This window comes from Loxodonta africana, chromosome 8 (genome assembly GCF_030014295.1).
Source record: "Loxodonta africana isolate mLoxAfr1 chromosome 8, mLoxAfr1.hap2, whole genome shotgun sequence".
NCBI lineage: Eukaryota > Metazoa > Chordata > Mammalia > Proboscidea > Elephantidae > Loxodonta > Loxodonta africana.
The window spans coordinates 37,680,034-37,705,241 of record NC_087349.1 but is presented as its reverse complement, the minus strand read 5'-3'; the positions used below and the strand labels follow the sequence as shown (position 1 = coordinate 37,705,241).

The 25,208-nt window shown below is 37.1% G+C and overlaps 1 protein-coding gene across 5 annotated transcripts in view; it reads right to left on the bottom strand.

Annotated features, from left to right (window-relative positions):
- DOCK4 (dedicator of cytokinesis 4) overlaps positions 1-25,208 on the bottom strand; it is a 488,016-nt gene that overhangs the window by 59,039 nt on the left and 403,769 nt on the right. For all 5 annotated transcript variants that reach the window (XM_064289799.1, XM_064289800.1, XM_064289801.1 and 2 more), the window contains 5 exons: positions 21,673-21,748; positions 19,586-19,686; positions 18,809-18,867; positions 4,210-4,358; positions 1,972-2,057 (listed from right to left, as the gene is read on the bottom strand). In XM_064289799.1, the coding sequence (XP_064145869.1) occupies positions 1,972-2,057; positions 4,210-4,358; positions 18,809-18,867; positions 19,586-19,686; positions 21,673-21,748 (471 nt within the window). The remainder of the gene's footprint in view (positions 1-1,971; positions 2,058-4,209; positions 4,359-18,808; positions 18,868-19,585; positions 19,687-21,672; positions 21,749-25,208) is intronic.

Sequence of the window (25,208 nt, the reverse complement as noted above, 5' to 3'; positions counted from 1 at the left end):
TATTTGACTTATTCCCAATACGCTGATTATAAAGCATGACAGAAAAATACAGTAACAACTCTAGTAATATGCTAAAAATCAACAAAAGAATAAAAATCTCCATGGAATGAATCAGGCACTTTAAAATAGTCCTTATTATAGAGCTTAATATTTTAATTATTGGTTTGATTCTTATGTCAAGGTATGTCTTCTATTTCAAAGTCGTATTTATACACAAGCAATCTAAATTGCATACTATCAGACCTATATTAAAGTTGATAAAAGGCACTACAGAACTATGTATTTATTAATCTTGTGAATTTATTATAAATAATTAATTGCAAATCTCAGGAGATTCATTTCCCTGACTGCGTTCTCATTTTAGTTCTTTGTTCAAATCAAGGACAGTAACTAAAATGAGAGCAGTTTTTAAAAGCAATTTATTATATTGGATGAGGTTTTAATCAGAATTCTTGTTAAATTCCAGCTGTCGTGAAAGACAGATGCTTGTACGCTAGAATGAATGAGGGCTTGGTGAACAATTATTAAAAAGTTCTGGTTTAATTACAGTATCAAAAGAAAATGGTGTTGTTCAGGGCTCCATAACAAAGAATGTATCTTATTACCTTCCACCATCACAGGAAATCTGAATACCCCTTTTTGGCATTTCCTTTCAATATAATTTTCCCTAAAGCTTCAAAAATGATTCTGAATCAGTCAAGTTGACATCCATCCAGCCTATCAGTCACTAATAATATTTTCAAACACATGTATTCATATTTCTACTGCTCTAAATTAATGATTACAAAATGAATTACAGAGTGTTGCATTAATGTTTAGTTTTAAGTGATGCTTGGGCATAAGTATACATTTATGTTGTAATAGGAAAATGCATTGTTGTATTATTCGTGCACTTCAGAAAGAATTGCAAACATTTTCCAAGTGCAATGATCTAATTCCTCCTTCAAAAAGAAACAGTTTATAAGTATACTTGGTATGAAATTGATGACCATCCATAGAGAGCTGTAAAGAAAACAAGTGCCAGAACTGAAATTCCAAAGCACTAAAACATTCTCACGTGTCCTCTCTGGCTGTTTCAACATAGTGGCTGAATAGTTGGCACACGCAATTCATCCTGTGACTGTGATCAGATTCTATCAGTAGTTATTGTGGCTAGCTGCGGCTGAGTCAGTCCCCGACTCATGGTCACCCCATGTTTGCAGAGTGTAACTGTTCCATAGGGTTCCCTTGGCTGCAATCCTTACGGAAGCAGATCATCAGGCCTTTTCTTCTGCAGGGCTGCTGGGTAGGTTTGAACTGGCAACCTTTCAGTTAGCAGCCGGTCGTGAACCATTTGCACCATGCAGGCTCCTTCTCTATTGGTAAGGAGAACCTCAAAGTCCCTTTACAGCCCTCCATTACTTCTCCATTATCCATTCAAATCCCAAAACACAGAATTTATTAAAAATGCTTTGCTTCTAGGATCTTCTAACCGGAGACGTTTAAGAAGCAATTAATAATGCTGAGGGAGCAATCAGTATCAATTTATTTAATCAAGTGTTGAAGAACAGAGGCAAACTCGGTATCCTAACAGCAAATCAGCCAAGGATATTATGCTTTGAAAAGCACTGCACACGATTCAAATCGCACCAGTGTTTTCCTCTCACACTCTTAGCCCCACTTAAAATTATTACCTTGCAGCCTGGATTTTAAAATTATTGGGCATTGAAGAGAGTGAGATTTTTTTTATGTAACACATGTGACCTGTCCTAATCAGAGATTAATATAAGGAAGACATGTCTAATCATCAACATAATAAGATCCATTTGCCAGAGTTAGGCAATTATCCTTTATTTCACACTCCACAAAGACAAAGCACTCCTGTGAGACCAAAGCTGTCTCTGTAGCTCTCAGTGACAGTGGTGCCATGCAGCTCTGCACTGATACCAAATCCCCTGAATAGAATCAACTTGAGATAAATACATTACTCACATACTGTTGAAGAGCTCACGGTATGTTTCATCACCTTTGCCTTCTGACATAAGGCTATCCAGTTTGTCAATGAGCTTGGCTTCCACCTGAAACATACCCAAATATTACTATCTCTTTCCTCTCCTTTACAAGTAGGGTTTCTAGGCAAATAGGAACATGTTTATTTCTGTAAGGGAAAAAGACTCACAGTAAATTTTGTGATAGTGACATTATCAGCTGTGGTTAAGAGCAGACACTGCTTGGAATTCTAGGGGTGAACTCCCAGCTGGGTAGCATTTGCTACTGCCAAAGACTTTTATTTGTTGATTCAAACACAAATGCTTATAGCCCAGCTTAAACGCTTGAATCCATTTTTAGGTGCTACAAAAACTGGCAAGCCCTATCTCTTTTTTTTAAATCACTATATATATATATATACACACATATATATATACACACACACATGCACACACACGTAGGAACATCAGCAAACTAACATATTTACATACATGAACTGAAATCTTTGATTTCTTTGTATTTATTTTCTTTCTCAAAACAGTTCAGGCTTGCACTGAATATTTGCTGAAGTTGAGAACTCGTCCTACCCATGTACAAATGGTAGATCTATACAAACATTTTAAGTCAGCAACAAGCAGTTTGAGAGAGAAAGAAAATACTTCCTGAAAAATGTAATCAGAACATTTATATTTTCAAGGGCATAAATCCTCTGGAACTTGAATATCATGAAAAAGAAAAAAAAAAAAAACAACTATCTGGAGCAGTGGTTGAGCACTCAGTGGCTAACTGGAAGGTTGGCGGTTGAAACCACCAACTCCTTTGTGGGAAAAAAATGTGGCAGTCTGCTTCTGTAAAGATTTACAGCCTTGCGAACCCTATGGAGCAGTTCTCCTCTGTCCTAAAAGGTCACTATGAGTTGGAATCAACTCGACAGCAGTGGAGCTTGGTTACCTGTGGCAGCAGGAGAGCGAGAAAATGAAAACCTCTCCGTGGCTACAGAGATTAAAACAATTAGGAACTGGGTGGGTATATTTGACTTTGTCAGAGAACTAAGTGCAGTCATTCCTTGGAACCAGATTTCAACCAAAAGATAAAGACAAGGTAGAAGGAAAGTGTTTTTTTCCTTTTTCCTCGAGTATAATTTTTGATATGCTCTCATTCACCTTTTAAACAAAAAACCAGTTGCCATCAAGTTGATTCTCACTATTGCAACCCCATGTGCGTCGGAGTGGAACTGTACTCCATGGGGTGTTCAATGGCTGATTTTTCAAAGGTAGATCACCAGACCTTTCTTCCAAGGTGCCTCTGGGTGGACTTGAACCTCTAACCTTTTGGTTAGTGTAGCTGGACATGTTAACTCTTTGCACCACCCAGAGACTCCCATTAACCTATTAGTTCTCTTGAAAATAAATGTAGGTATTGACACAGGTGAAATGCTCATGCTTTTGGCAATAGAAGAGTTCTATGCATGTGCTCAAATTACTCATACAGTTGCCAGCCAGCTCTGGAGGTTGAAGACGGCTTCCTTTGGAGCAGCATGAAGGAGGGCCAAATCTCATGGGCGTACAAGATTAACACAGTGACTGTTTAAAGAGATAACAAGCCTAGTATCTCCAACCTGAAGGGCTTGGCGTGGCAAAAGCAGGTAAGACATTATTCAATCTGGTTTTATAATAAGAACATCTGTCTTTCCAAAACTGAGGCAGCAGTATCAGAACCAATGTCAACGAGAAATCATAGGCTCATCTCCCCAGAATTTCCTTTGCAAGAATTTCCATTGCTTTCCCCCTTAAATTAAGTTTCAATGCTTCAGGCAAAGAGCAATAACACATGCTGTGAATCTAATGCTCAGAGCTCAGCCGTTCATCATATACAACGGGCAGACCACCAAGAGCCCAGTGAATTTAAGAATCATTAACCCTGATTTCTCTGTGCTGTCCAACAGGGAGCAAATAAAATCTCTGCCAGTTCTTAAATACAGACCTGGGAAATCACAGAAATCTTTAGCTGAAAGGGAACTAAATGGTTTTTCAGGGCTTCCCCGGAGGCTCAGAGAAACATAGACTAGAGAAATGTGTCCACAGCCATGTGGCCAGGGAGTGGGCAGACAACGCCTGGAATCCTGGCCTCCTGAATGCTGGTCTAGTGCTCATCCCCAACTCAGAGCTGAACCTGGGAGCTCAGAGATGCTTGAAGAGAACCAAAACTCTTCCAGCTGCTCTGAGGAGCATGTCCACCTACCTGTTTAAAGTTGCCGCTCCGCCTCTGCTCCCAGTCCATCATATCATGGAAAATAGGAATCATGACATTCCGGAGATCTGGCTGGGGTATCAAGGTCACTTCAAGGAAGGGGCCAATCAGGGCAGGGATGAAGTGCAGCTTGTGTTCTCCTAAATTGAATATTTGACTTTTAGTATATGTAGTCTTAATAAGAATTCAGAAATATTATAAAATTTGTTTAAAACTTTTACATAAGTATATTCATTTACAGTTGTTCCCAAGCAAGTAAACCTTTCCCTAAGCAATTATATATGAACACAGTAAATTTACATAAGTCGAATAATATTTCTCCATTATTTTTTTTTTTACTGTGCATTAAGTGCAAGTTTACAGTTCAAGTTAGTTTCTCATACAAAAATTTATACACATATTGTTATGTGACCCTAGTTGCTCTCCCTATAATGTGACAGCATACTCCTCCTTTCCACCCCAGATTTCCTATGTCCATTCAGCCAGCTCCTGTCCTTCTCTGCCTTCTCATCTCGCCTCTGGACAGAAGCTGCCCATTTAGTCTCCTGTATCTACTTGAGCTAAGAAGCACTTATCTACTTGAGCTAAGAAGCACACTCAGAATGAGTATCATTTTACATCTTATAGTCCAGTCTAATCTTTGTCGGAAGAGTTGGTTTCAGGTATGGCTTTAGTTTTGGGCTATCAGAGACTCCAGGGTCCATGTCTTCCAGGATCCCTCCAGTCTCAGTCAGACCATTAAGTCTGGACTTTTTACTAGAATTTAAATTCTGCACACCATTTTTCTCCTACTCCGTCAGGGACTTTCTGTTGTGTTTCCTGTCAGGGCAGTCACTGGTGCTAGCCAAGCACCATCTAGTTCTTCCGGTCACAGGCTGATGGAGTCTCTGGTTTATATGCTCCTTTCTGTCTCTTGGGCTCATATTTTCCTTGTGTCTTTGGTGTTCTTCATTCTCCTTTGCTCCAGGTGGGTTGGGACCAACTGACGCATCTTAGATGGCCACTTGCTAGCTTTTAAGACCCCAAACACCCTGACCAAAGTGGGATGCAGAACATTTTCTTAAACTTTGTTTTACCAATTGTCCTAGATGTCCCCTGAAACCATGGTCCCCAGACCCAGTCCCCTGCTACTCTGTCCCTTGATGTGTTTGGTTGTATTCGAGAAACTTCTTAGCTTTTGGATTAGTCCAGTTGTGCTGGCTTCCCCTGTATTGTGTGTTGTCCTTCCCTTCACCTACGATAATTCTTGTCTACTAGTTAGTGAATACCCCTTCCCCTCCCTTCCCACCCTCGTAACCATCAAAAAATGTTTTCCTCTGTGATTAAACATTTTCTTGAGTTCTTATAGAAGTGGTCTCATACAATATTTGTCCATTTGCAACTGACTAATTTCACTCAGCATAATGTCTTCCAGATTCATCCATGTTATGAGATGTTTCATGAATTCATCCTTGTCCTTTATCGTTGCATAGCATTCCACTGTGTGAATATACCATAATTTGTTTATCCATTCATCCACTGATGGGCATCTAAGTTGTTTCCATCTTTTTGCTACTGTGAATAGTGCTGCAATGAACATGGGTGTGCATATATGTATTCGTGTGAGGGCTCTTATTTCTCTAGGATATATTCCAAGGAGTGGGATTGCTGGATCGTATGGTACTTCTATTTCTAGCTTAAGGAAGCACCAAATCGGTTTCCAAAGTGGTTGTACCATTTTATATTCCCACCAGCAGTGTGTAAGTGTTCCAGTCTGTCCACAATCTCTCCAACAGTTATTATTTTGTGTTTTGGGGATTAATGCTACCCTTGTTAGGGTGAGAAGGTATCTCATTGTAGTTTTGATTTGAATTTCTCTAATGGCTAATGATCGTGAGCATTTTCACATGTATCTGTTAGCTGCCTGAATGTCTTCCTTGGTGAAGTGTCTGTTCATATCCTTTGCCCATTTTTTAACTGGGTTATGTGTCTTTTTGTTGTTGAGGTTTTACAGTATCTTGTAGATTTTAGAGATAGACCCTGATTGGATTTGTCATAGCCAAAAGTTTTTTCCTAGTCCGTAGGTTGTCTTTTTACTCTTTTGGTGAAGTCTTTGGATGAGCATTAAGTGTTTGATTTTTAGGAGCTCCCAGTTATCTAGTTTCTCTTCTGGTGTTTGTGCATTGTCAGTTATGGTTTCCATTCTATTTATGCCATGTATTAGGGCTCCTGGTGTTGTCCCTAGTTTTTCCTCCATGATCTTTATTGTTTTAGGTTTTATATTTAGGTCTTTGATCCATTTTGAGTTAGTTTTTGTGCATGGTATGAGGCATGGTTCTTGTTTCATTTTTTTGCAGATGGATATCCAGTTATGCCAGCACCATTTATTAAAGGGACCGTCTTTTCCCCAATTAACAGACTTAGGGGCCTTTGTCAAATATCAGCTGCTCATAGGTGGATGAATTTGTCTGGATTCTCAATCCTATTCCGTTGGCCTATGTACGTTGTTGTACCAGTACCAGGCTGTTTTGACCACTGTGGTGGTATAACAGGTTCCAAAATCAAGTCGTGTGAGGCCTTCCACTTTGTTCTTCTTCAATAATGCTTTACTGATCCGGGGCCTCTTCCTTTTCCATGTGAAGTTAGTGATTTGTTTCTCCATCACATTAAAAAATGCTGTTGGAATTTGCATCGGGATTGCATTGTATCTGTAGGTTGCTTTGGGTAGAACCGACATTTTCACAATATTGAGTCTTCCTATCCATGAGCAAGGTATGTTTTTCCACTTATGTAGATCTCTTTTAGTTTCTTGCAGAAGTGTCGTGTAGTTTTCTTTGTATAGGTCTTTTACATCTCTGGTTAGATTTATTCCTAAGTATTTTATCTTCTTGGGAGCTGTTGTAAATGGTATTGATTTGGTAATTTCCTCTTCGAAGTTCTCTTTGTTGGTATAGAGGAATCCAACTGATTTTTGTATGTTTATATTGTATTCTGATACTTTGCTGAACTCTTCTATTAGTTCCAGTAGTTTTCTTGTGGATTCTTTGGGGTTTTCTGTGTATAAGATCATACCATCTGCAAATAGAGATACTTTTACTTTTTCTTTACCAATCTGGATGCCCTTTCTTTCTTTTTCCAGCCCAACTGCTCTGGCTAGGACCTCCAGCACAATGTTGAAGAAGAGTGGTGATAAAGGCATCCTTGTCTGGTTCCTGTTCTCAAGGGGAATGCTTTCAGACTCTCTCCATTTAGGATGATGCTGGCTGTTGGCTTTGTATAAATGCCCTTTATTATGCTGAGGAATTTCCCTTCTATTCCTATTTTGCTGAGAGTTTTTATCATGAATGGGTGTTGAACTTTGTCAAATGCCTTTTCTGCATCGATTGATAAAATCATGTGATTCTTGTCTTTTGTTTTATTTTTATGATGGATTACATTGTTTTTCTAATGTTGAACCATCCATGTGTACCTACATCCCACCTGGTCATGGAGAATTATTGTTTTGATATGTTACTGAATTTAATTGGCGAGAATTTCGCTGAGGATTTTTGCGACTATGTTCATGAGGGATATTGGCCTATAATTTTCTTTTTTTGTGGTGTCTTTACCTGATTTTGGTATTAGGGTAATGCTGGCTTCATAGAATGAGTTTGGGAGTATTCCATCCTTTTCTATACTCTGAAATACCTTTAGTAGTAGTGGTGTTAACTCTTCTCTGAAAGTTTGGTAGAGTTCTCTGTTGAAACCGTCAGGGCCAGGGCTTTTTTTGTTGGGAGTTTTTAAATTACTTTTTCAATCTCTTCTTTTGTTATAAGTTTATTTAGTTGTTGTACCTCTGTTTGTGTTAGTTTAGGTAGGTAGTGTGTTTCTAGAAGTTTGTCCATTTCCTCTAGGTTTTCAAATTTGTTAGACTACAATTTTTCATAGTATTCTGTTCTGATTCTTCTGGTTGGGTCTGTTGTGATATAATCCATCTCATTTCTTATTTGGGTTATTTGCTTCGTTTCCTGTTTTTCTTTTGTCAGTTTCATCAACGGTTTATCGATTTTGTTGCTCTTTCAAAGAACCAGCTTTTGGTCTTGTTAACTTCTTTCAATTGTTTTTCTATTTCATTTAATTCTGCTCTGATTTTTATTGTCTTTCTTCTGGTGCCTGAAGGCTTCTTTTGCTGCTTTCTTTCTACTTGTTCCAGTTTTAGGATTAATATTTTGATTTTGGGCCTTTCTTCTTTTTGGATGTGTGCATTTATTGCTATAAATTGACCTCTTAGCACTGCTTTTGCTGTGTCCCAAAGGTTCTGGTAGGATGTGCTTTCATTCTCATTTGATTCTGTGAATTTCTTTATTCCATCCTTAATTTTTTCTATACCCCAGTAGTTTTTGAGCAAGGTGTTGTTCAGTTTCCATGTGGTAGATTTTTTTTTTTTTTCCCTTGCTTTGTCTGTTATTGATTTTTACTTTTATGGCTTTATGGTCAGAAAAGACACTTTGTGATATTTTGATGTTTTGAATTTTGTTAAGGCTTGCTTTATGGCCTAATATGTGGTGTATTCTGGAGAATGTTCCATGTGTACTAGAAAAGAAAGTACACTTGTCTGCTGTTGGGTGGAGTGTTCTGTGTATGTCTATGAGGTCAAGTTGGTTGATTGTAGCATTTAGATCTTCTGTGTCTTTATTAAGCTTCTTTCTGGATATTCTGTCCTTCACTGAAAGTGGTGTGTTGAAGTCTCCTATTGTTACTGTGGAGCTATCTCTCTTTTCAATGCTTTTAGAGCTTGTTTTATGTATTTTGGAGCACTGTCGCTGGGTGCATAAATATTTACTATGGTTATGTCCTCCTGGTGTATTGACCCTTTAATCATTATATAGTGCCCTTTCTCATCCTTTGTGGTGGATTTTACTTTAAAGCCTGTTCTGTCAGAAATTAATATTGCCACTCATGCTCTTTTTTGGTTTTTGTTTGCTTGGTATATTTTTCCATCTTTTGAGTTTGTTTTCTCCATTCCTTTTTATTATAAAACTGGAGATTTACTTTTTTCCACCTTAAAAAAATCATAAGGTATGATGTTAAAAATTATATAAACCATGAGGATGTGGTTATGTATACTACTGTACATTCATACATTGAAATTTTTACGCAATCATTAAAAATGAGATTGAAGAATGGTAATATGGGAGAAGTTTTTCAATATAATTAAGTGAAGAAGCAAAGTATAATACAGTATGTACAGGTACATCATACGTTCATTCATAAAAAAACACAGTGCCATCAAGTTGATTCTGACTCACATATACGTATATAAATATAAACATATGTATGTACATATATATACATATATATATGATAGTCTAGAAGACTGTACTTTCTAATGCTAACCACAATGGTTATTACTGAGTGATGAGATTACAGATGAGTTTTATATGTGAAAAAAAGTGATTCCTATCTACATTTTATAATTTTTCTAGAATACATGTTTTTTTTTTTTCAACATAATAAACACACAGCATAAATAAATATCTAAATGATGGTCTAAAAAAAGAATATAACCATTTTCTGAAAAGACCAAAACATGCTGCAATAGTGAACTCAAAATGGGGTATTATTACCAAGTGCTAAAAGGTATGGTATTGACAATAAGTAATTCAGAGGAAAGAAAGGTAGAGGTGTGCATGGACATAGATGATTTCATGTTGCAGGTGGGTAACTCTAATCTTCTATGTTAAATCTTACTGAGAAGTTTCTATTTTTATAATCAGTATACCGTATACACTGAAAAATGTACTATTTCTCTATAGTCAATCTTCAGTATCATGGATAAAAATGTATGATACTGAAAGCATTCACTTAACCCCACAGAGCAAGTTGAGAGGCTGAGCAGAAGATAGCTGGGTTCATGAAAGAAGGTAATTTTCCCCTTATTCTCTTCTACCTTTGATCTTTTGTAGAAAGGGTTGAATACTAACAAAATCACCTTGTTCCCAGTTACTTGCCAATTTCATAGTTAAATACCTTCACGTTAATGATAGGTTTCTCTATTTTGCTTTTTGTACTAGAAGGCATTAAGAGGGCCAGCAAGCTCAGACATTTATTTGCAAATGACACTATATAAACCCAGAGTGCAAATGTAAATGTATAAATTAAATTTATTTTTACTTTAGAGAGGTTTTTTAAAGGGAAGAGAATATAAGAAAGGTTTTGGGAAAGAGAAAAACAAAGGATGATGGATGAGATCAGAGATGGGAAAACCCAAGTGGGTGTTTCAGAAGTCACTGTTTTCTGTGAGTGGGATTGCCTTGGGATATATCAGCTATCTTTAGAATGTAAATCCCTCCCTGGATAACTTACCTATTCTCAGTGCTATGCAACATCAGCTGAAGTGTGAATGAGTCAAGAACAAGCTTTTCAAATCTTGGCATAGATTATCACTGAGAAGAGCTTGTTGTTAGGTGCCATCAGGTTGATTTCAACTCGTAGCAACTCCAAGTGACTGAGTTGAACTGCTCCATAGGGTTTTTAGGCTGTAATCTTTACAGAAGCAGACTACCAGATCTTTCTTCCAAAGGAGGAGCTGGGTAGGTTCAAACCGCCAACCTTTTGGTTGCTTAACCATTGTTGCATCAGGGCTCTGACACTAGCTTAGCAGTTGAATAAAGAGGGTATGCAGTGGCTCCTGGACAAGCATTTAAAATTCTTAAACATTTCAAAACAAAACATGGACAAATAGTTTTTTTTTTTTTTTCTTTAGGTTAAAAAGTCAAGATCAAGAGAATATATTATGATTAATTCTGTTATTGTTGTTGGGTGTTGTCGAGTCAGTTTCAACTCATAGCAACCCAATATACAATAGAACGAAACATTGCCCAGTCCTGCACCATCCCCAGAATCGCTGCCATGTTTGAGCCCATTGTTGCAGCCACCTCTGTGTCAAACCATCTCGTAGACGGTCTTCCCCCTTTTCACTGACCTTCTACTTTATCGAGCATGATGTCCTTCTTCAGGGACTGGTCCCTCCTGATAACATGTTCAAAGCACGTGAAATGAAGTTTCGCCATCCCTGCTTCTAAGGAGCATTCCGGCTGTGTTTCTTCCAAGGCAGATTTATTCATTCCTCTGGCAGTTCATGGTATATTCAATATTCTTCACCAACACCATAATTCAAAGGCATCGACTTCTTTTCTGGTCTTCCTTATTCATTGTCCAGCTTTTGTATGCATATGAGGCAACTGAAAACACCATGGCTTGGATCAGGTGCACCTTAGTCCTCAAGGTGACATCTTTGCTTTTTAACACTTTAAAGAGATCGTTTGCAGCATATTTGCCCAATGCAATACGTTGTTTGATTTCTTGATGGCTGCTTCCATGGGTGTTGACTGTAGATCCAAGTAACATGAAATCCTTTATTATATCCTCAGAGTATAGCATTTCTATTATGATACAACTCTCCCTATCTAGGTAACATGGAGGAAAAGCTACTCTTCGTAACTGAATATTTCAGAATATACAAGGGACCACGATGCACCATTGTAAAAGCTTGCATTATGAGGAATGTTTATTTAGAAAAACCGCTCCACACTCCCTGATGAAGAGAGGCCATGGAATCCTCTGTGTCCAATTTCCTAGACAAGGCAATGCAGCAGTCAAAGCAATGATCTGAATCTTCAGTTCTTTAAATTATTATAAACAAAATGCAGTATGTGAAGCAAAGGAGAGCTGGGAAATGGAGAGAAAAGAGCCCCAAAGATGTTGTTTGAGCTCCTGAAAACAGTCATACCTAAAGACGCACCCACCTTCAGGCTTCCTAGCTACAGGAGACAATGCATTTTTTTTTAACAGGGGTTTAAGTTGGATGTTTTGAGCTTTGGAGTTTGTCAAATGCAACCAGCAAAGCTGTAATGCACTAGTTAGAAGGTAAGCGTTAGCTACCTGTGTCAAAGACCCTCTGAGCAGCGCCTTGCCCATCCCCTTAGAGACCAATATGGCAATAAAGAGGAGATGGAAGGCCCTGTGCTAAGAGTTTACGAGTTTGAATTCCTTCTGGGTTTCCATCCATTTGGAAAAGGTGCCCTTGTCAGAGGACACTGTTTTGAACTGCCTTCTATCTTAGCAATATCTAGAGGACCTATATCTAAAGGAGCGTATGTGGCGTAACTGTTATGGGCTGTTAACCCAATGACTGGCAGTTGGAACCCACCCAGCCTCTCCATGGGAGAAAGACCTGGCTGTCTGCTCCCAGGGAGCCCTGGTGGCTCAGTGGTCGAGAACTTGGCTGCTAACCAAAACGTCAGCAGTTTGAATCTACCAGCTGCTCCCTGGAAATCTTATGGGACAGTTCTACTCTGTTGTATGGGGCTGCTATGAGTCAACTTGACTCAACAGCAATGGGTTTGGCTTTGGCTTATCTGTTCCCATAAAGATTACTGCCCCTATGGGGTAGTTTTACTCTGTCACATGGGGTCGCTATCAGTCAAAATCAGCTTGATGTCACCCAATAACAACAACAACAGAGGGATTATTATCCACTTTCCAGCTTCCATTTGTGATGCAGTCCCAGGGCTGTCTCAGACATCTGCCTCAACTAAGGACAAGGTGGTCCTGTCCTATGCTGTGTCTGGATTGCCCTATGGGAGCAAGGTCTTCATGATATCTACTGGTAATATGCCCACCCCCTGCTTTAGTTGGCACAGATGCAGTGCCCTGGGTATTTGTGAGATACCTCATTCTTGGGACTGGATACACGTGGGATTGGCTGCACACCAGAGAACTCACACCACCAGGGAGTTGCTCCTATATCATAGTTGGGAGTCATATTTTGTCTTGCATTTAGTTTCAATGCAGGTGAAAGTGCTTAGGCCAAAATGCTTTGAGTATCTATTCAAGAATACAGCCCTAGGCACAACCCCCAGATCCCAGGCCATCTAAAAGTCTCTTTACATCACTGAAGGCACACAGTCATTTCCTCTCTCTTTGAGGTTTCATCAAAGGTAACTTAATCATTTCTCTTCATCTCTAAATTAGTCTTCCATGTCCATTATATGTGCGGAAGAAATATGGCTTGTAATTCCTTTTGTGTTTCTACTTTTATTTTGACTCAGGTAACACTTCATCTTTCCCAAAAGACTTTAATTTTCCTTATCGGAGCAGGAACATCTCCTTCATATTCATCAAAAGAAACTTCCTTATTAATCTAATCTTGTATATTTTCTTTCAAAAGAATGAATACTTTCAAGACTGACAAACTCATGGTAGAATACACAGAAATATTATTTTCTCCATATTTGTTCTCTCTATATTCTGCCCCCCTACTGCAATATAGAGTTGCTGTGAGTTGGACACATGCATTTCAAGCAGGTAACTAGCAGCTAGGACTTGCAGTTCCTTTCCTCAGTTTTTCTCTGTCAGGGCAGAAAGCAGAAGCAACCTGAATTCAATCACTCTTACTGACATTTGTAAAACCCTGCTGTTGTTGCTGTTAGGTGCTATTGAGTCTATCTCAAATCCTAGCAAAGCCATGTGTCAGAACAGAACTACCCCATAGGGTTTTCTTGGCTGTAATCTTTATGGAAGCAGACCACCAGGTCCTTCTCCCGATGAGCTGCTGGTTGGGCTCAAATCAACAACCTTTCAGGTAGCAATCGGTTAGCGGTCACGGCTTTAACCATCTGACCGCTGAGCTCCTTTGTAAAATCCTAGGCCTGTTGAAAAGCTTAACTAAGATGTCCTGGCAGGTGAGAAGAACAGAGACAAAAGGGTCAGACTGATTCCTAAGGGGACAAAGCTGGCAAGTCCTCATATTGGTGGGTCTTACTGCCCGTTCCATGACCCTGCCCCAGGAGATGGCTTCAGGGCTCAAAGTCTAGCCAGAGTGGGCTGTGTCCCAGCAGAGGCATTGGACTGAGTGGATCATTTGTCCAGGACAAATGACATTTTGGCAGTTGACTGGTAATCAGGAGGGCCTCTCTGTTGCTGTGACACTGTGTAAGACATGAAACCTTTGCACGGCACTCAAGTGTGTAAGGTGGGAAGGGGATGGAATGAGAGGGGAAATAAAATTGAATTTCCTGTAGGCCTGGATGGTTCTTGAACACTCAAGTTGGTGGAATGAGACTCAGAGCTGCTACACTACTATCTCAGCGAGGTTTCAGTCTTTCCTGGGCCTTTCTAATGAAGAACAGCATTAGCATGCATTCATCTTATTTACCACCGTTTGCACGAATATTTCTGAATATCTTCTAAAAAGTCTCTCATGGTCATAGACATTTTAGAATCTGACTTTCTTCCCTTAAATTTCTTTTTATGACGAGAAATTTTAAATGTATACAAAATTACCCAGCTTCAATAATTATTAACATTTTTGTCTATCCTATCGCCCCATTTTTTTTTCTGCAGTATTTTAAGTGAAGTTTAAGACACCATATCATTCTACTTATAAATATTTCAGTTAGCATCTTTAAGATAGGACATTTACAAATATACTCACAATGCTGTTATCACACCTAACAAAAGTAAATAATTCTGTAATCTAAAATCTAACTTATATTAAAATTTTCCCAATTGTCTTAAGACACATCATTTACAGTTGGTTTCTTTGCATCAGAATCCAAATAAGGTCCACACACTACACATTGTAGCTTGATTTCTTTTATTGGCAATAAGAGGGTCATAAAGAAGCTACAAAAAACAAAAAACCATTGCTATCAAGTTGATTTCGACTCAGAGTGACCCTACAGGACAGAGCAGAACTGCCCCATAGGGTTTCCAAAGAGCAGCTGGTGGAATCAAACTGCCGACTTTTCTGGTTAGCAGCCGTAGCTCTTAACCACTACGCCACCAGAGTTTTCAGAGAAGCTATGCCCCCGTGTAAACCACTGTGCAGGAATTCATGCGGGTAGCCTTATTTGCTGTAAATGTACTTTGAGGACACAAAATCTGTGCAAACCTGAGTAAGCTCTCCAAGCATGGAAAATATAATTCCTAGCCGACCAGTAAAGCAAAATCTTGAGCTACGTATGGCAACGGCAAAATAAACTTGATTCAAATTATTTCTTTTTAAAACGCAGTTTTAGTATATTTTCCCCATCTCTAATTGTCAGCCATGTGGTCTTGTTTTGAATTTAGGACACCTGCTACTTGGGCTAAGAGTTTTATATTTATGCACACAGAACAGTGCGCTAGGGAAGTACTAATTTTTCTACAGCAGTTACAAGATGCTGTGTTTGCAAATGTGGAGAAAGAGCCCACTCTATATTTAGTAAGAATGTTAGTTCATCTGAAAATAGAAAGAAAAACAAAACAAAACTTAACCTTGCCTCAAGATGAATGCCAAAGGTGGGTCATGGTAGTAAAGAGTAACCTCTTTATTTGCAGGCTATACTTGCAAATGTGGGTTACAAACGGATCAAATTTAGGGGAAAAATACATGCCCTCTCCCCCTCTCTTAACAGAATATTTTTAGTCCTTCAATTTAGAAGAGGAAAATATTGAAAAAGAACAAATTGAAGATGAAGTGTTCACTTATCACTACCTGGTCTGTACTCTTCAAACATAAATTATTTTAATTACAAGATGTTGTACTGTTGTGTCTAATGCACCATAAGCACTGGAGACAAGCAGCACAATTCCAAGCTGCCATGAGAAGCTGGAAGTCTGTCTGTCTCGGGAACTTCTGCTATCTCTCAAGGGAAGAAAGGAGGCCCTGCCTTGTTTACTGGTAGGATCCTACACGTAGCCATTACACAAACAAGAACTTTTGGTTTCATTCCTACGTTCGTAACTAGGTTGCACAGAACTGGGGCTGAAGCATAAACTGGCAGAGCCGCTTACTCATTGCTATAGAGATGAAAATGGGCCCTGCTCGCTCAACAGCTGCAAGACTCAGGGCAAAGAAGAAGAGAAGTTAGAGCTGGCTTCCCCCAGTTCTCACACAAAATATCCAGTGACTTACTTTCAGAAAAAAAGTTTAAACCTTTTGTAGGTAAATAATTGCTATAAAAGCACATTTAATACTACAGATAAATTGTTAGGCAATTTTGAATTTATGAAATATTTCGGGCACATACAACTGAATGTCATATTTTAAAACTGAATACTTAATAGGAATGGACATGTTTTTCTTAAAATAACTTACATATAATCAATGCTTCATAAACTTTGTTAAACTGAATTTATTGGCTGGTTCCATTAAAAAGTGCAAACTTATGATTACTTGTATAAATTCTCCTCCAGCATTCAAAATGCTCAAACCAACCAAACCAAACCTGTTGCCATCGAGTTGATTCTTATTCATAGTGAACATGACATAATTATAGGTAAATCAAATTATAACTAATGTATTTTGATACTCCTGACTAACAAGCTGATTTAAGGTCTATAAAGGTTGTCTTTTTTTTTTAAAGGGTGTCAAAATAATACCCTGAATACTTAATTTTTTTTTTTTTTTTTTACCATTTTCTAAAAATATATGCTGGAATAGAGGAGGCTTTAACATTTCTGAATATTTTCTGCTTCTAGCTGTTGTACAACAGTAACGACCTTTAAAATTCTCCTAATGTTTTGGAAGACTCAGAACTGTCACAATATAATTCTAGGGAAATAATTTAGGAACCAAGAAATAAAGCAGACATTTATACACACGTTACATGCAAACTATATCATGCTGGGATTTGCAAGTTGAGTGTAATGAGCTTTTCCTGACAAAGTCCTAGAACTGTGCTAGAGCAGGTATTCAGAGCTGGACAAATTAGCCAAGGGGACAGTGTTGTCTAAGGCAGTGCTTTTCTATCTTTAGTCAAGAGCTTAAGAATCACCTAGAGAACTTGATAAAACTCAGATTTCTGTGCCCCACTATCAGAGATTCTGTTTCAGTAGGTCTGGAGTGCAGTCAGAGAATTTGCATGTCTTAGAAACTTCCAGATGATGCAGGTACTACTGGTCCACTTTGACTAGTGCTTCATGGGGACCAATACGCTCCAGACATTTTCGGTATTCTCTAGATCTCTGACTAAAACTGACGGAAGTAATTAAAAATGAAAACCAGAGAGGGAGAAATCTTTTTGTTTTAGAATAAAGGCAAAATAGAGGAAAAAAGTTTATGAAATACAGTGATATCTTTAGGGTGTGACTAAAGGTGCCAGCTTCATTTTGCCAGGCCAATGGTTGAGTCCTAAATCCACAGTATCCTGAGTTGGATGAAGGTTTATGTGGAAATACATGGCAACCATATATGGCAATGCTGAGATATATCTAGAAGCAAAGCCTGCCATGTTTTTGAACATTCCGGTAACCCAACCACATCTCTCCTGGTCTTCTAATTTGAAGTCCTATAAAAGCCTAAACAAACAACTGCCATCAAACAGCACTTCAACACAGCATTCTTTGGAAAACATCTTGCTAAATTATTGCCAACTGCAAGATGGATACTACTAGGGCCTTGACCTGCTTTGGAATGAAAAGAAGGACACAAAGAATAAATAGAACATGAAGAGTCACAGGCGCACTATTCAAGTAAGGCAAAGTTTGATACTATTTTTTGAATGGAATCTAAGGAAAAATCATGGACTTGTTCGGGCTGGCCTTGGAGAGTTGGAAGTTGTTTTCAAGATGTTAAGGAATATTTTTTTGTTTTGTTGTGAAATCACCAGCAAACACTGAAGACTAAGCAAAGTTATATACCCAAAGGTTCCCTAACTTGCTATATACAATAGTAACAGTCCTGGTCAGAAAACACTTGGTAATATGAATTGAAGGAAAACATAATGGTTCTATTTTCACTCACAGCAAACAAATCCTGCCGTCTCCAAGCCGTGCTTGGATGAGCCCAAGACAGAAATGTTTTCAGGTTAAAGCATATTCAATTCAAATAGGTCAATCACTTTAATAAACCACGAGGAGAAATTAAAATCCAGTAATACAGTAAATGAATACTATTAACTTGAATAGTTAACATGCCAAAATTAAATAAGTGGGTCTCTAGAAAGAGACTCTATGCCAATGAGATTTTAAAACAATTTATTTTTCAAGTATTCTTTTCTGTGCAACCAGATATGTGCCATCAATTTGCAGAATAATATGCTCTATCTACTATGGCAGATTAACAAAATTGGCTCTAACGGTCACTTAGCAACTGCAGATGCCTTCAAAATCCTTTGGTTATACTCTTTATGATACCGGTCAGTGGTTTCAAGTTTTTAAAAGTAGTGATGCTCAAGTCAATATTTAATGAAATTTAACCTATATTTATTAGAATCCATAGCCTCAATTAAGAGTTCTAGAAATTTTAAGTAGTTATAGTCCCAAATTCTGAAAGGTTAGCTCATCCCTAGAAATAATGTGTATATTATTAGAGCAATGCTAGATTATAAAATTTATCATTTGTTAATAATGAAACACGTACAGGCAAGGTGATTTTTCAGACAGACGTCAATTTAAAGAATTAGTTGTAACTTTTTTTTTTTTATTCAGTGCCAAAGTGTCAATTACTTTCTACTGGTATCTTTACTGGTTTAGACATTTGATTTCAAATGCTGTCATTGGTAAACTGCCCTTCTTCATCTATAGGCTTAAAAGTACAATGATGAGCTTTACAACAGAGGTCGTTTCTCTTTTCATCACTTACCGAGGTTTTGCCACATGCTGAATATTTCACAACCCATTGTTACCCGCATGTCACCATACCTGAAATAGAACAAAAATCAAACCTAAGAAAAAGCCTCCAGAACGAAGCCTCCAGAACGAAGCAGCGTTTGCATCTCTATAGGACACAATCTATCATTCTGAAATAGAAGGCAATTTAAAAAATATATATATTACTGTGATTTTATATATATATATAAAAAATTGCCTTTTTGTTATATATACATATATAACAAAACTTGCCTTTTTAACCATTTTTAAGTGTACAATTTAGTGGCATTAATTACATCTACAATATTGTGCAACCATCAGCACTATCTATTTTTATTTCCTATTTTCATCACTCCAAACAGTATCTCTGTACCCACTAAGCAAGAACTCCCCATTCCCCACTCTACCCAGCTCTGGTAACTCTAACAGCAATATGTTTTTAATTAGAGATGTTTAATGTACATTTCTTGATGCCTCTAATTCAAATCCTTATATAAATCCTTTAGTAAAAGATTTGTTTTATGCTTATTTGCTTCTATGATAATTTTGAATGTTGAAAGACTCAGGACAAAAAAAAGTTCAAAAATAAATTCAAAATACTGAAATTTCCAGAAAGGATTACTTCTTGTCTTCTTGCTCAATGTTGCGCCACTGTGTGATTTCCAGTTATAGACATTTTGATTTATGAACCATTTGTACTAAACATCCTTCAAAAGGCACAGTACTGGATGAGCCTCATATTCCCACTGGATTCTACATTGGTACTTACTTTTCTAACACCTTTTTCTTTTTGGAAGGTGTGAACATCTCCAGCTGCAGACACAACTGGTTTATGAAAATGACTGCAAGGTAAAAGTAGGAATCCCAGATCTAAAATGACAAGAAGATATTTAAATACCACAATGTTACAAAAAATATCTACTGGTAAAGTAACATGCTATCTTGGATTGGCTTTAAGAGTGGTTAAGTGAATTAGGTTATGGCTGAAACAACATTGGCCATGGGTTGATAATAGTTGAAGCTGGATGTGGGCACATGGAGGTTCATTATACTATTCTCTCTTTTACATATGCTTGAAATTTTCTACAATAAAGAAGTAAACTAAATAAACAAATAAATACTATTTATTTATGTATTGCTTCAATGCCATATCCCAGGTTTCCTGAACTCCTTGGTATATGCTAAATGGTAGACGTTTTGTTACTCTTATAACATGTCTAAGTATCTCTCCAAGAGGCTGAGGTATAAAGATGGATTACTTTATATTTCTTTGAATTTATTTTTAGAAGTCCTTTTAATTTAGAACTTTAAAATATGTATATACTTCTTTAGATATGCTAAATTGATTTAAATTCAGAAAGTATTTTATAAAAATTTCCCGCCCAGACAAATCTTTTGAGTCTAAGTTTTCTTATACCAAAAACATCATCAGAAAAAGATTAAAATAAAATATCCAGAAATAAACTTAACCAAAAATGTGTAGAACATAATAGAGAAAAACTACTTCTTTACTGACACCATGTAAAATCAATGACAAAAAATACACTAGGGAAAACATGGCAAAGAATTAATACCTTTTATACATAAAAAGTTTTTAAACATAAAAAAGAATATGATAAAACCCTCAAAGAAAATAATGAACAATGGTCAAGGACAATCCACAAAATATGAATTTTCATCTATAACTAGTAACCAAAGAAGAATTAAATTAAAAGAAAAATGATTTTTTCCCTTATCGAATTGTCAAAGATCAAGGGTAAAAAAAAGTCTCATCCAGTGTTGGTGAAGATATAGGGAAACAGGCAGTTAAACATAACCAGTACAAACCTTAACTCAACAATTCCAGTTATGAAAACTTATCCAAACAAGTAATTAGGGATATACACAAATAAAAACTTATCCAAAGAAGTAATTAGGGATATAAAAAAAAAAGGGATATACACAAAGTTTAATTTTGTAAGATGCACATAAAAGTAATTAAATGAAATAGTAGAAATAACTGAACTATCAAAAAGTAGGTCTTCAATTATGCAATTTGACATACTGATAATTACTATAAAATGATACAACGAAATCCTATACAGCCTTTAAAATTACCTTCGTTTTCATTTTATTTGTACCCTTCTGTATATTTTCTAATTATTGAACAAGGGAATTTTATTAAATGTTTAATATGAAAAATGTTATTTAAAAAAAGAAAAAGAAACAAAGATGCTAAAAACATAGAAAGAGCATTAAGAAGGGAAGCCGACTTAGCACTGCCCATCTCTGCTAACCATTTACTACTGGCCGTTTGAAAAAAGTGTTATCAAGAATTTCAGGAATTCTTAGGCCTCCTGGCATAAGTTACATTACACTACAGATGCACAGAAAGCTTTGCCATCAAGAATCTTACAAATCTTCCTTTTTTTTCTTTTTCATTAATTCATTTTAAAAAGTGGGAATATGGAGAAGCAAAGAAACAAAACGGACTACTTTGTAAATGTTTTCTTTATATAGGTCTCTATTAAAAAAAATTGCCTTAAAAACATGTTCTAAGTCCTCTTAGGTATGGGGATCAAACAGAAAAAAGTAAGAATTAAAATGTATAATAACAACAAAGAAATGCCTCTTGAGCACTATGATCTCCATCAGGTTGACAAACATTATGATAGCCCTAATTTGTTCACAAATATAATAAAAACTGTTCTAATATTATTCATAATTAAAACTAATATGGCCATACATTAATTTAAAGCAGGTAGAATAAATTTATTTTTCCATTATTGAGAGAAAGAAAATACATTAGGTAATTTCCTAAAGTACAATGTGAAACCTTTTAGTCAAAGCAAGATAGTTATCAAAATGGATATTTACCTTATAATCAAAGTTTTCATTTAAGAAGTTCTTACGAAGAGCATCTGAGAGGTACAGAACTGTTGTAATAATAACGCTAGTGATTAAAAAAAAGAAAAATTAAGTTGAAAACAACATTAGTGAAACTAATTTATTAGATAAGAATGGAAAGCAGCTAAGATAAAAGAAAGTCTCCTTCAGTAAGCATGTGGAGCAACACGTGATAATTCATATCTGAAACAAAAAAGAAAAGAGACAGCAGGTCTCCCATCTCCTCCCAAAAGAAAATCTATTACTGACGTCAGGTGATTTGTAAAACTATACACAGAAAAATCTATGAATTCATATGACACAAAAGAAACTATATTAGTATCTTAATGTTTTATAATGTTTTCATTAATTTCTGAAAAAGGCAAAGTGACATAATACAAACATAATACCCCATATTTGATTAACAAGAAGAAAGACACTTCTTAAAAAAAGACAAAAAAAAAAATGGAGCTCAAAGATGGAAACAGACAGGATAAAATGAGAGACTTTACTGAATACTTATTAAATGCTCCCTCTCTGCACTATCCTGTGTAAGGTGGTAGAGGGCATGGAAATACCACGGATTGCAGATTTCCTCAGAGAAACAAGACTGCCATAAAAGAATTATAGAATTATTGTGAACTCATCTATAATTCAGTACTAATCTGTGTGAAATTCACAGTGAATGTTAGAGTAATTTAGAGAATAGAACATTTCCAGGGTAGAGAAATTAGGAAAAACTTTAGAGAGGGAACATGTAGAACCATATATATCTTGCTGGGAAGATTTTTAAAAAAATGTGTATAGATAAGCATCTAGGGAACATGGCTCAGTTAGCTGAGAAAAATAAGGATTTGGCTAACATTCCTCTTTATTCTAGAGTTCTCATTTTAACAGCTATAAGGGGGTATATTAAAAATTGAATATATTTCCAACTGATTCCTTGAATGTTGTTGTTAGCTGCCTTCAAGTCTGCCACTGACTCATGGAGACCCCATGCACAACAGGACTGGATCATTGTGATCCATAAGGTTTTCACTGGCTGATTTTTCAAAGGCAGATTGCCAGGCTTTTCTTCCAAGTCTATCTTAGTCTGAAAGCTCCACTGAAACCTGTTGAGCATCAGAGTAATGCAAGCCTCCACTGACAGATGGGTGGTGGCTGTGCCTGAGGTGCTTTGGCCAAGAATCTAACCTGGGTCTCCCCCGTGGAAGACAGGAACTCTACCACTGAACCACCACTGTCCGCCACTCAATGTTTGACAGCATACTGTATTGAAACAAGAGAAACCACCCTCTACGATCTACTAAATATGCTTGGTATAATGAGGGGATGCGGCCTCCAAAAATAAGAGTGCGTGGGGCTGGAAACATCTTTCAATGACTTTACTTCAAATACATTTTGTGTGTTTCTAACATTCAGCCCCCGTTACAGAGGCAGCTCCCAGAGCTTTTTCTGGAAACTGAGGACCAAGACACAGTTCTGTAGCACATAAGTTCCCAAGCCAAACAAAGGCATTTTATACATGATTGTGCCTTCGGTGTAGTAGATGCCTGTGGAGTTTGGGGACCTTTCTTTACTTGTTCCAATTTATCCACCATGTGGCTCTTCTGGTTTTATACTTTTACTTATGACTCAGTTTCTGAATATGGGGACATTTCAAATCACAGTGCTCCAGCTCAACAGCCAAGAAACGTTTACAATTTGCTACCACAAATGTCAAAATGCTGATTTCTGCCCTAGATATGCAGGCACAAGGTTCACTCTTGAGAATCATAATCTGTGGTTTATCTCATGGACACAGCATGACATAATTTATACACAAAGGAGAAACCAGTGTACGGGAAGTCACAGTTAAGTGCTTCATGGTTTTTCAGTTGCCATCTCATCTCCCATAATTTATCCCTTTGAAAACGACTCCAACCTGATAATCTGCTCAAGCAAAAAGCCCATCTCCAAAAGTTATACATGGACTGAGAAAAACATTATTGTGGATAAACTGGGCCATAAACATTGAAAAACTAAGGAAATCTAACCTGGAATACAGTGACTTCCCTATAACCTGGGTGGGCTGGATGGGGGTAGAAGAAGTCAACTGGACAACCTATCAAGGGAATTTATCTAAGCTAGTGGTTTTCAAACTTCAGGGTGCATAACAATCACCTGAGGGGTGTGTAAGTTTTTTTAGTGGTTTTCAAACTTCAGGGTGCATAACAATCACCTGAGGGGTGTATAAGTCTTCAGGGCTTCATCGCCACTACAGCATAGTGGGTTTGCAATGGGGGTTCCAGCTAGGTCAAAACTTGGGGAACAACACTTGGGGAATTTGGCCTTTCATACCACTGTATCACTAAATGCCTAGTCCAATAAATGTTGAATGACTGGAGCCTCATGACTATATTTAAATCTATGCTTTGTTGTATTTTTTGCTATATTAGATAATTCTAAAATGTTAAACTTGTAAAACTTTTTACACTTTGTTAGATGTTGTAAAGAACTGACTGATATTAGTAGTCAAATCTGATGGAAAACGGCACTCCAGGTGGAGGGCACAGCATCAGCTAAAATAGGGCAACAGGAAGAGGAGTGATTTTGCTTTCAGGTAATTACGTAGTGTGGGCAAGGTAAACAGAATGAAAAATAATTGAAGTGGAGTGATTTTTAAAACTCCATTGACCTACTTCACTGGGCAGTAATTCACTCATGTGGCAAGCGTCTCAGTTTTGAGATATTAAGCCCAAACCCTACAGAGTCCTTTCCTTCATGTGTCTGTTCTCACTACCAACTCTTTACAGTTCACCAGGAGATGTAATGTATATATATTTGCAAAATCTTGTGTAAATATTTGCTGTAACTATTTTTTTATTTAAGTTTAGCACACTTATCTTAGTAATATGTAGTTTTGATAAAAATAAATATCTTACCTCTCTCTGGATTATAAAATCCTTTAAGGATGGTTATCCTCAATTAAAAAAAAAAAAAAACAATAGCAACTGTGTCAATGGATGCTCAATAGACACGCTATTCTATCACTCAATCTTTCAACTTTTCAGGGTATTACATATTTACATACTCTGTCTTCTTTCCTGTTATTACGGATAAATGATTAATGCTCCTAGCTAAAGTCAAGTTCTCTTTATGTGTACTAGATTAGCGCTACTCGAAGTGTGGTAAGCTTCCTTCATTGAGAAAATCTACCACAAAACACAATGTCAGCTGGGCTAACTTGGTGCGTAGAGACACAGCTGATTTATTTTGCAGTACAAGCTCATTTCATCATGGACAAGTAACAGGCAGTTCTCGGACTGACACGCTGAGCAAATACAGCGCAAAATTCCATTCCCACTTGCCTACCCAAGGGCACTGTTCCTTCAATTGCCCCTGTTTTCTTTAGCACCATAATTTTTTCTGTCTTTACTGTGCCATTCTTATTAGTAAATCAATATGCTATAATATCCTATATTTTAAAAAGGATTTTAGTCTTCATATCCTCTTCCAGGTATAGCCCTGTTTCTCTGGTCTTTTTT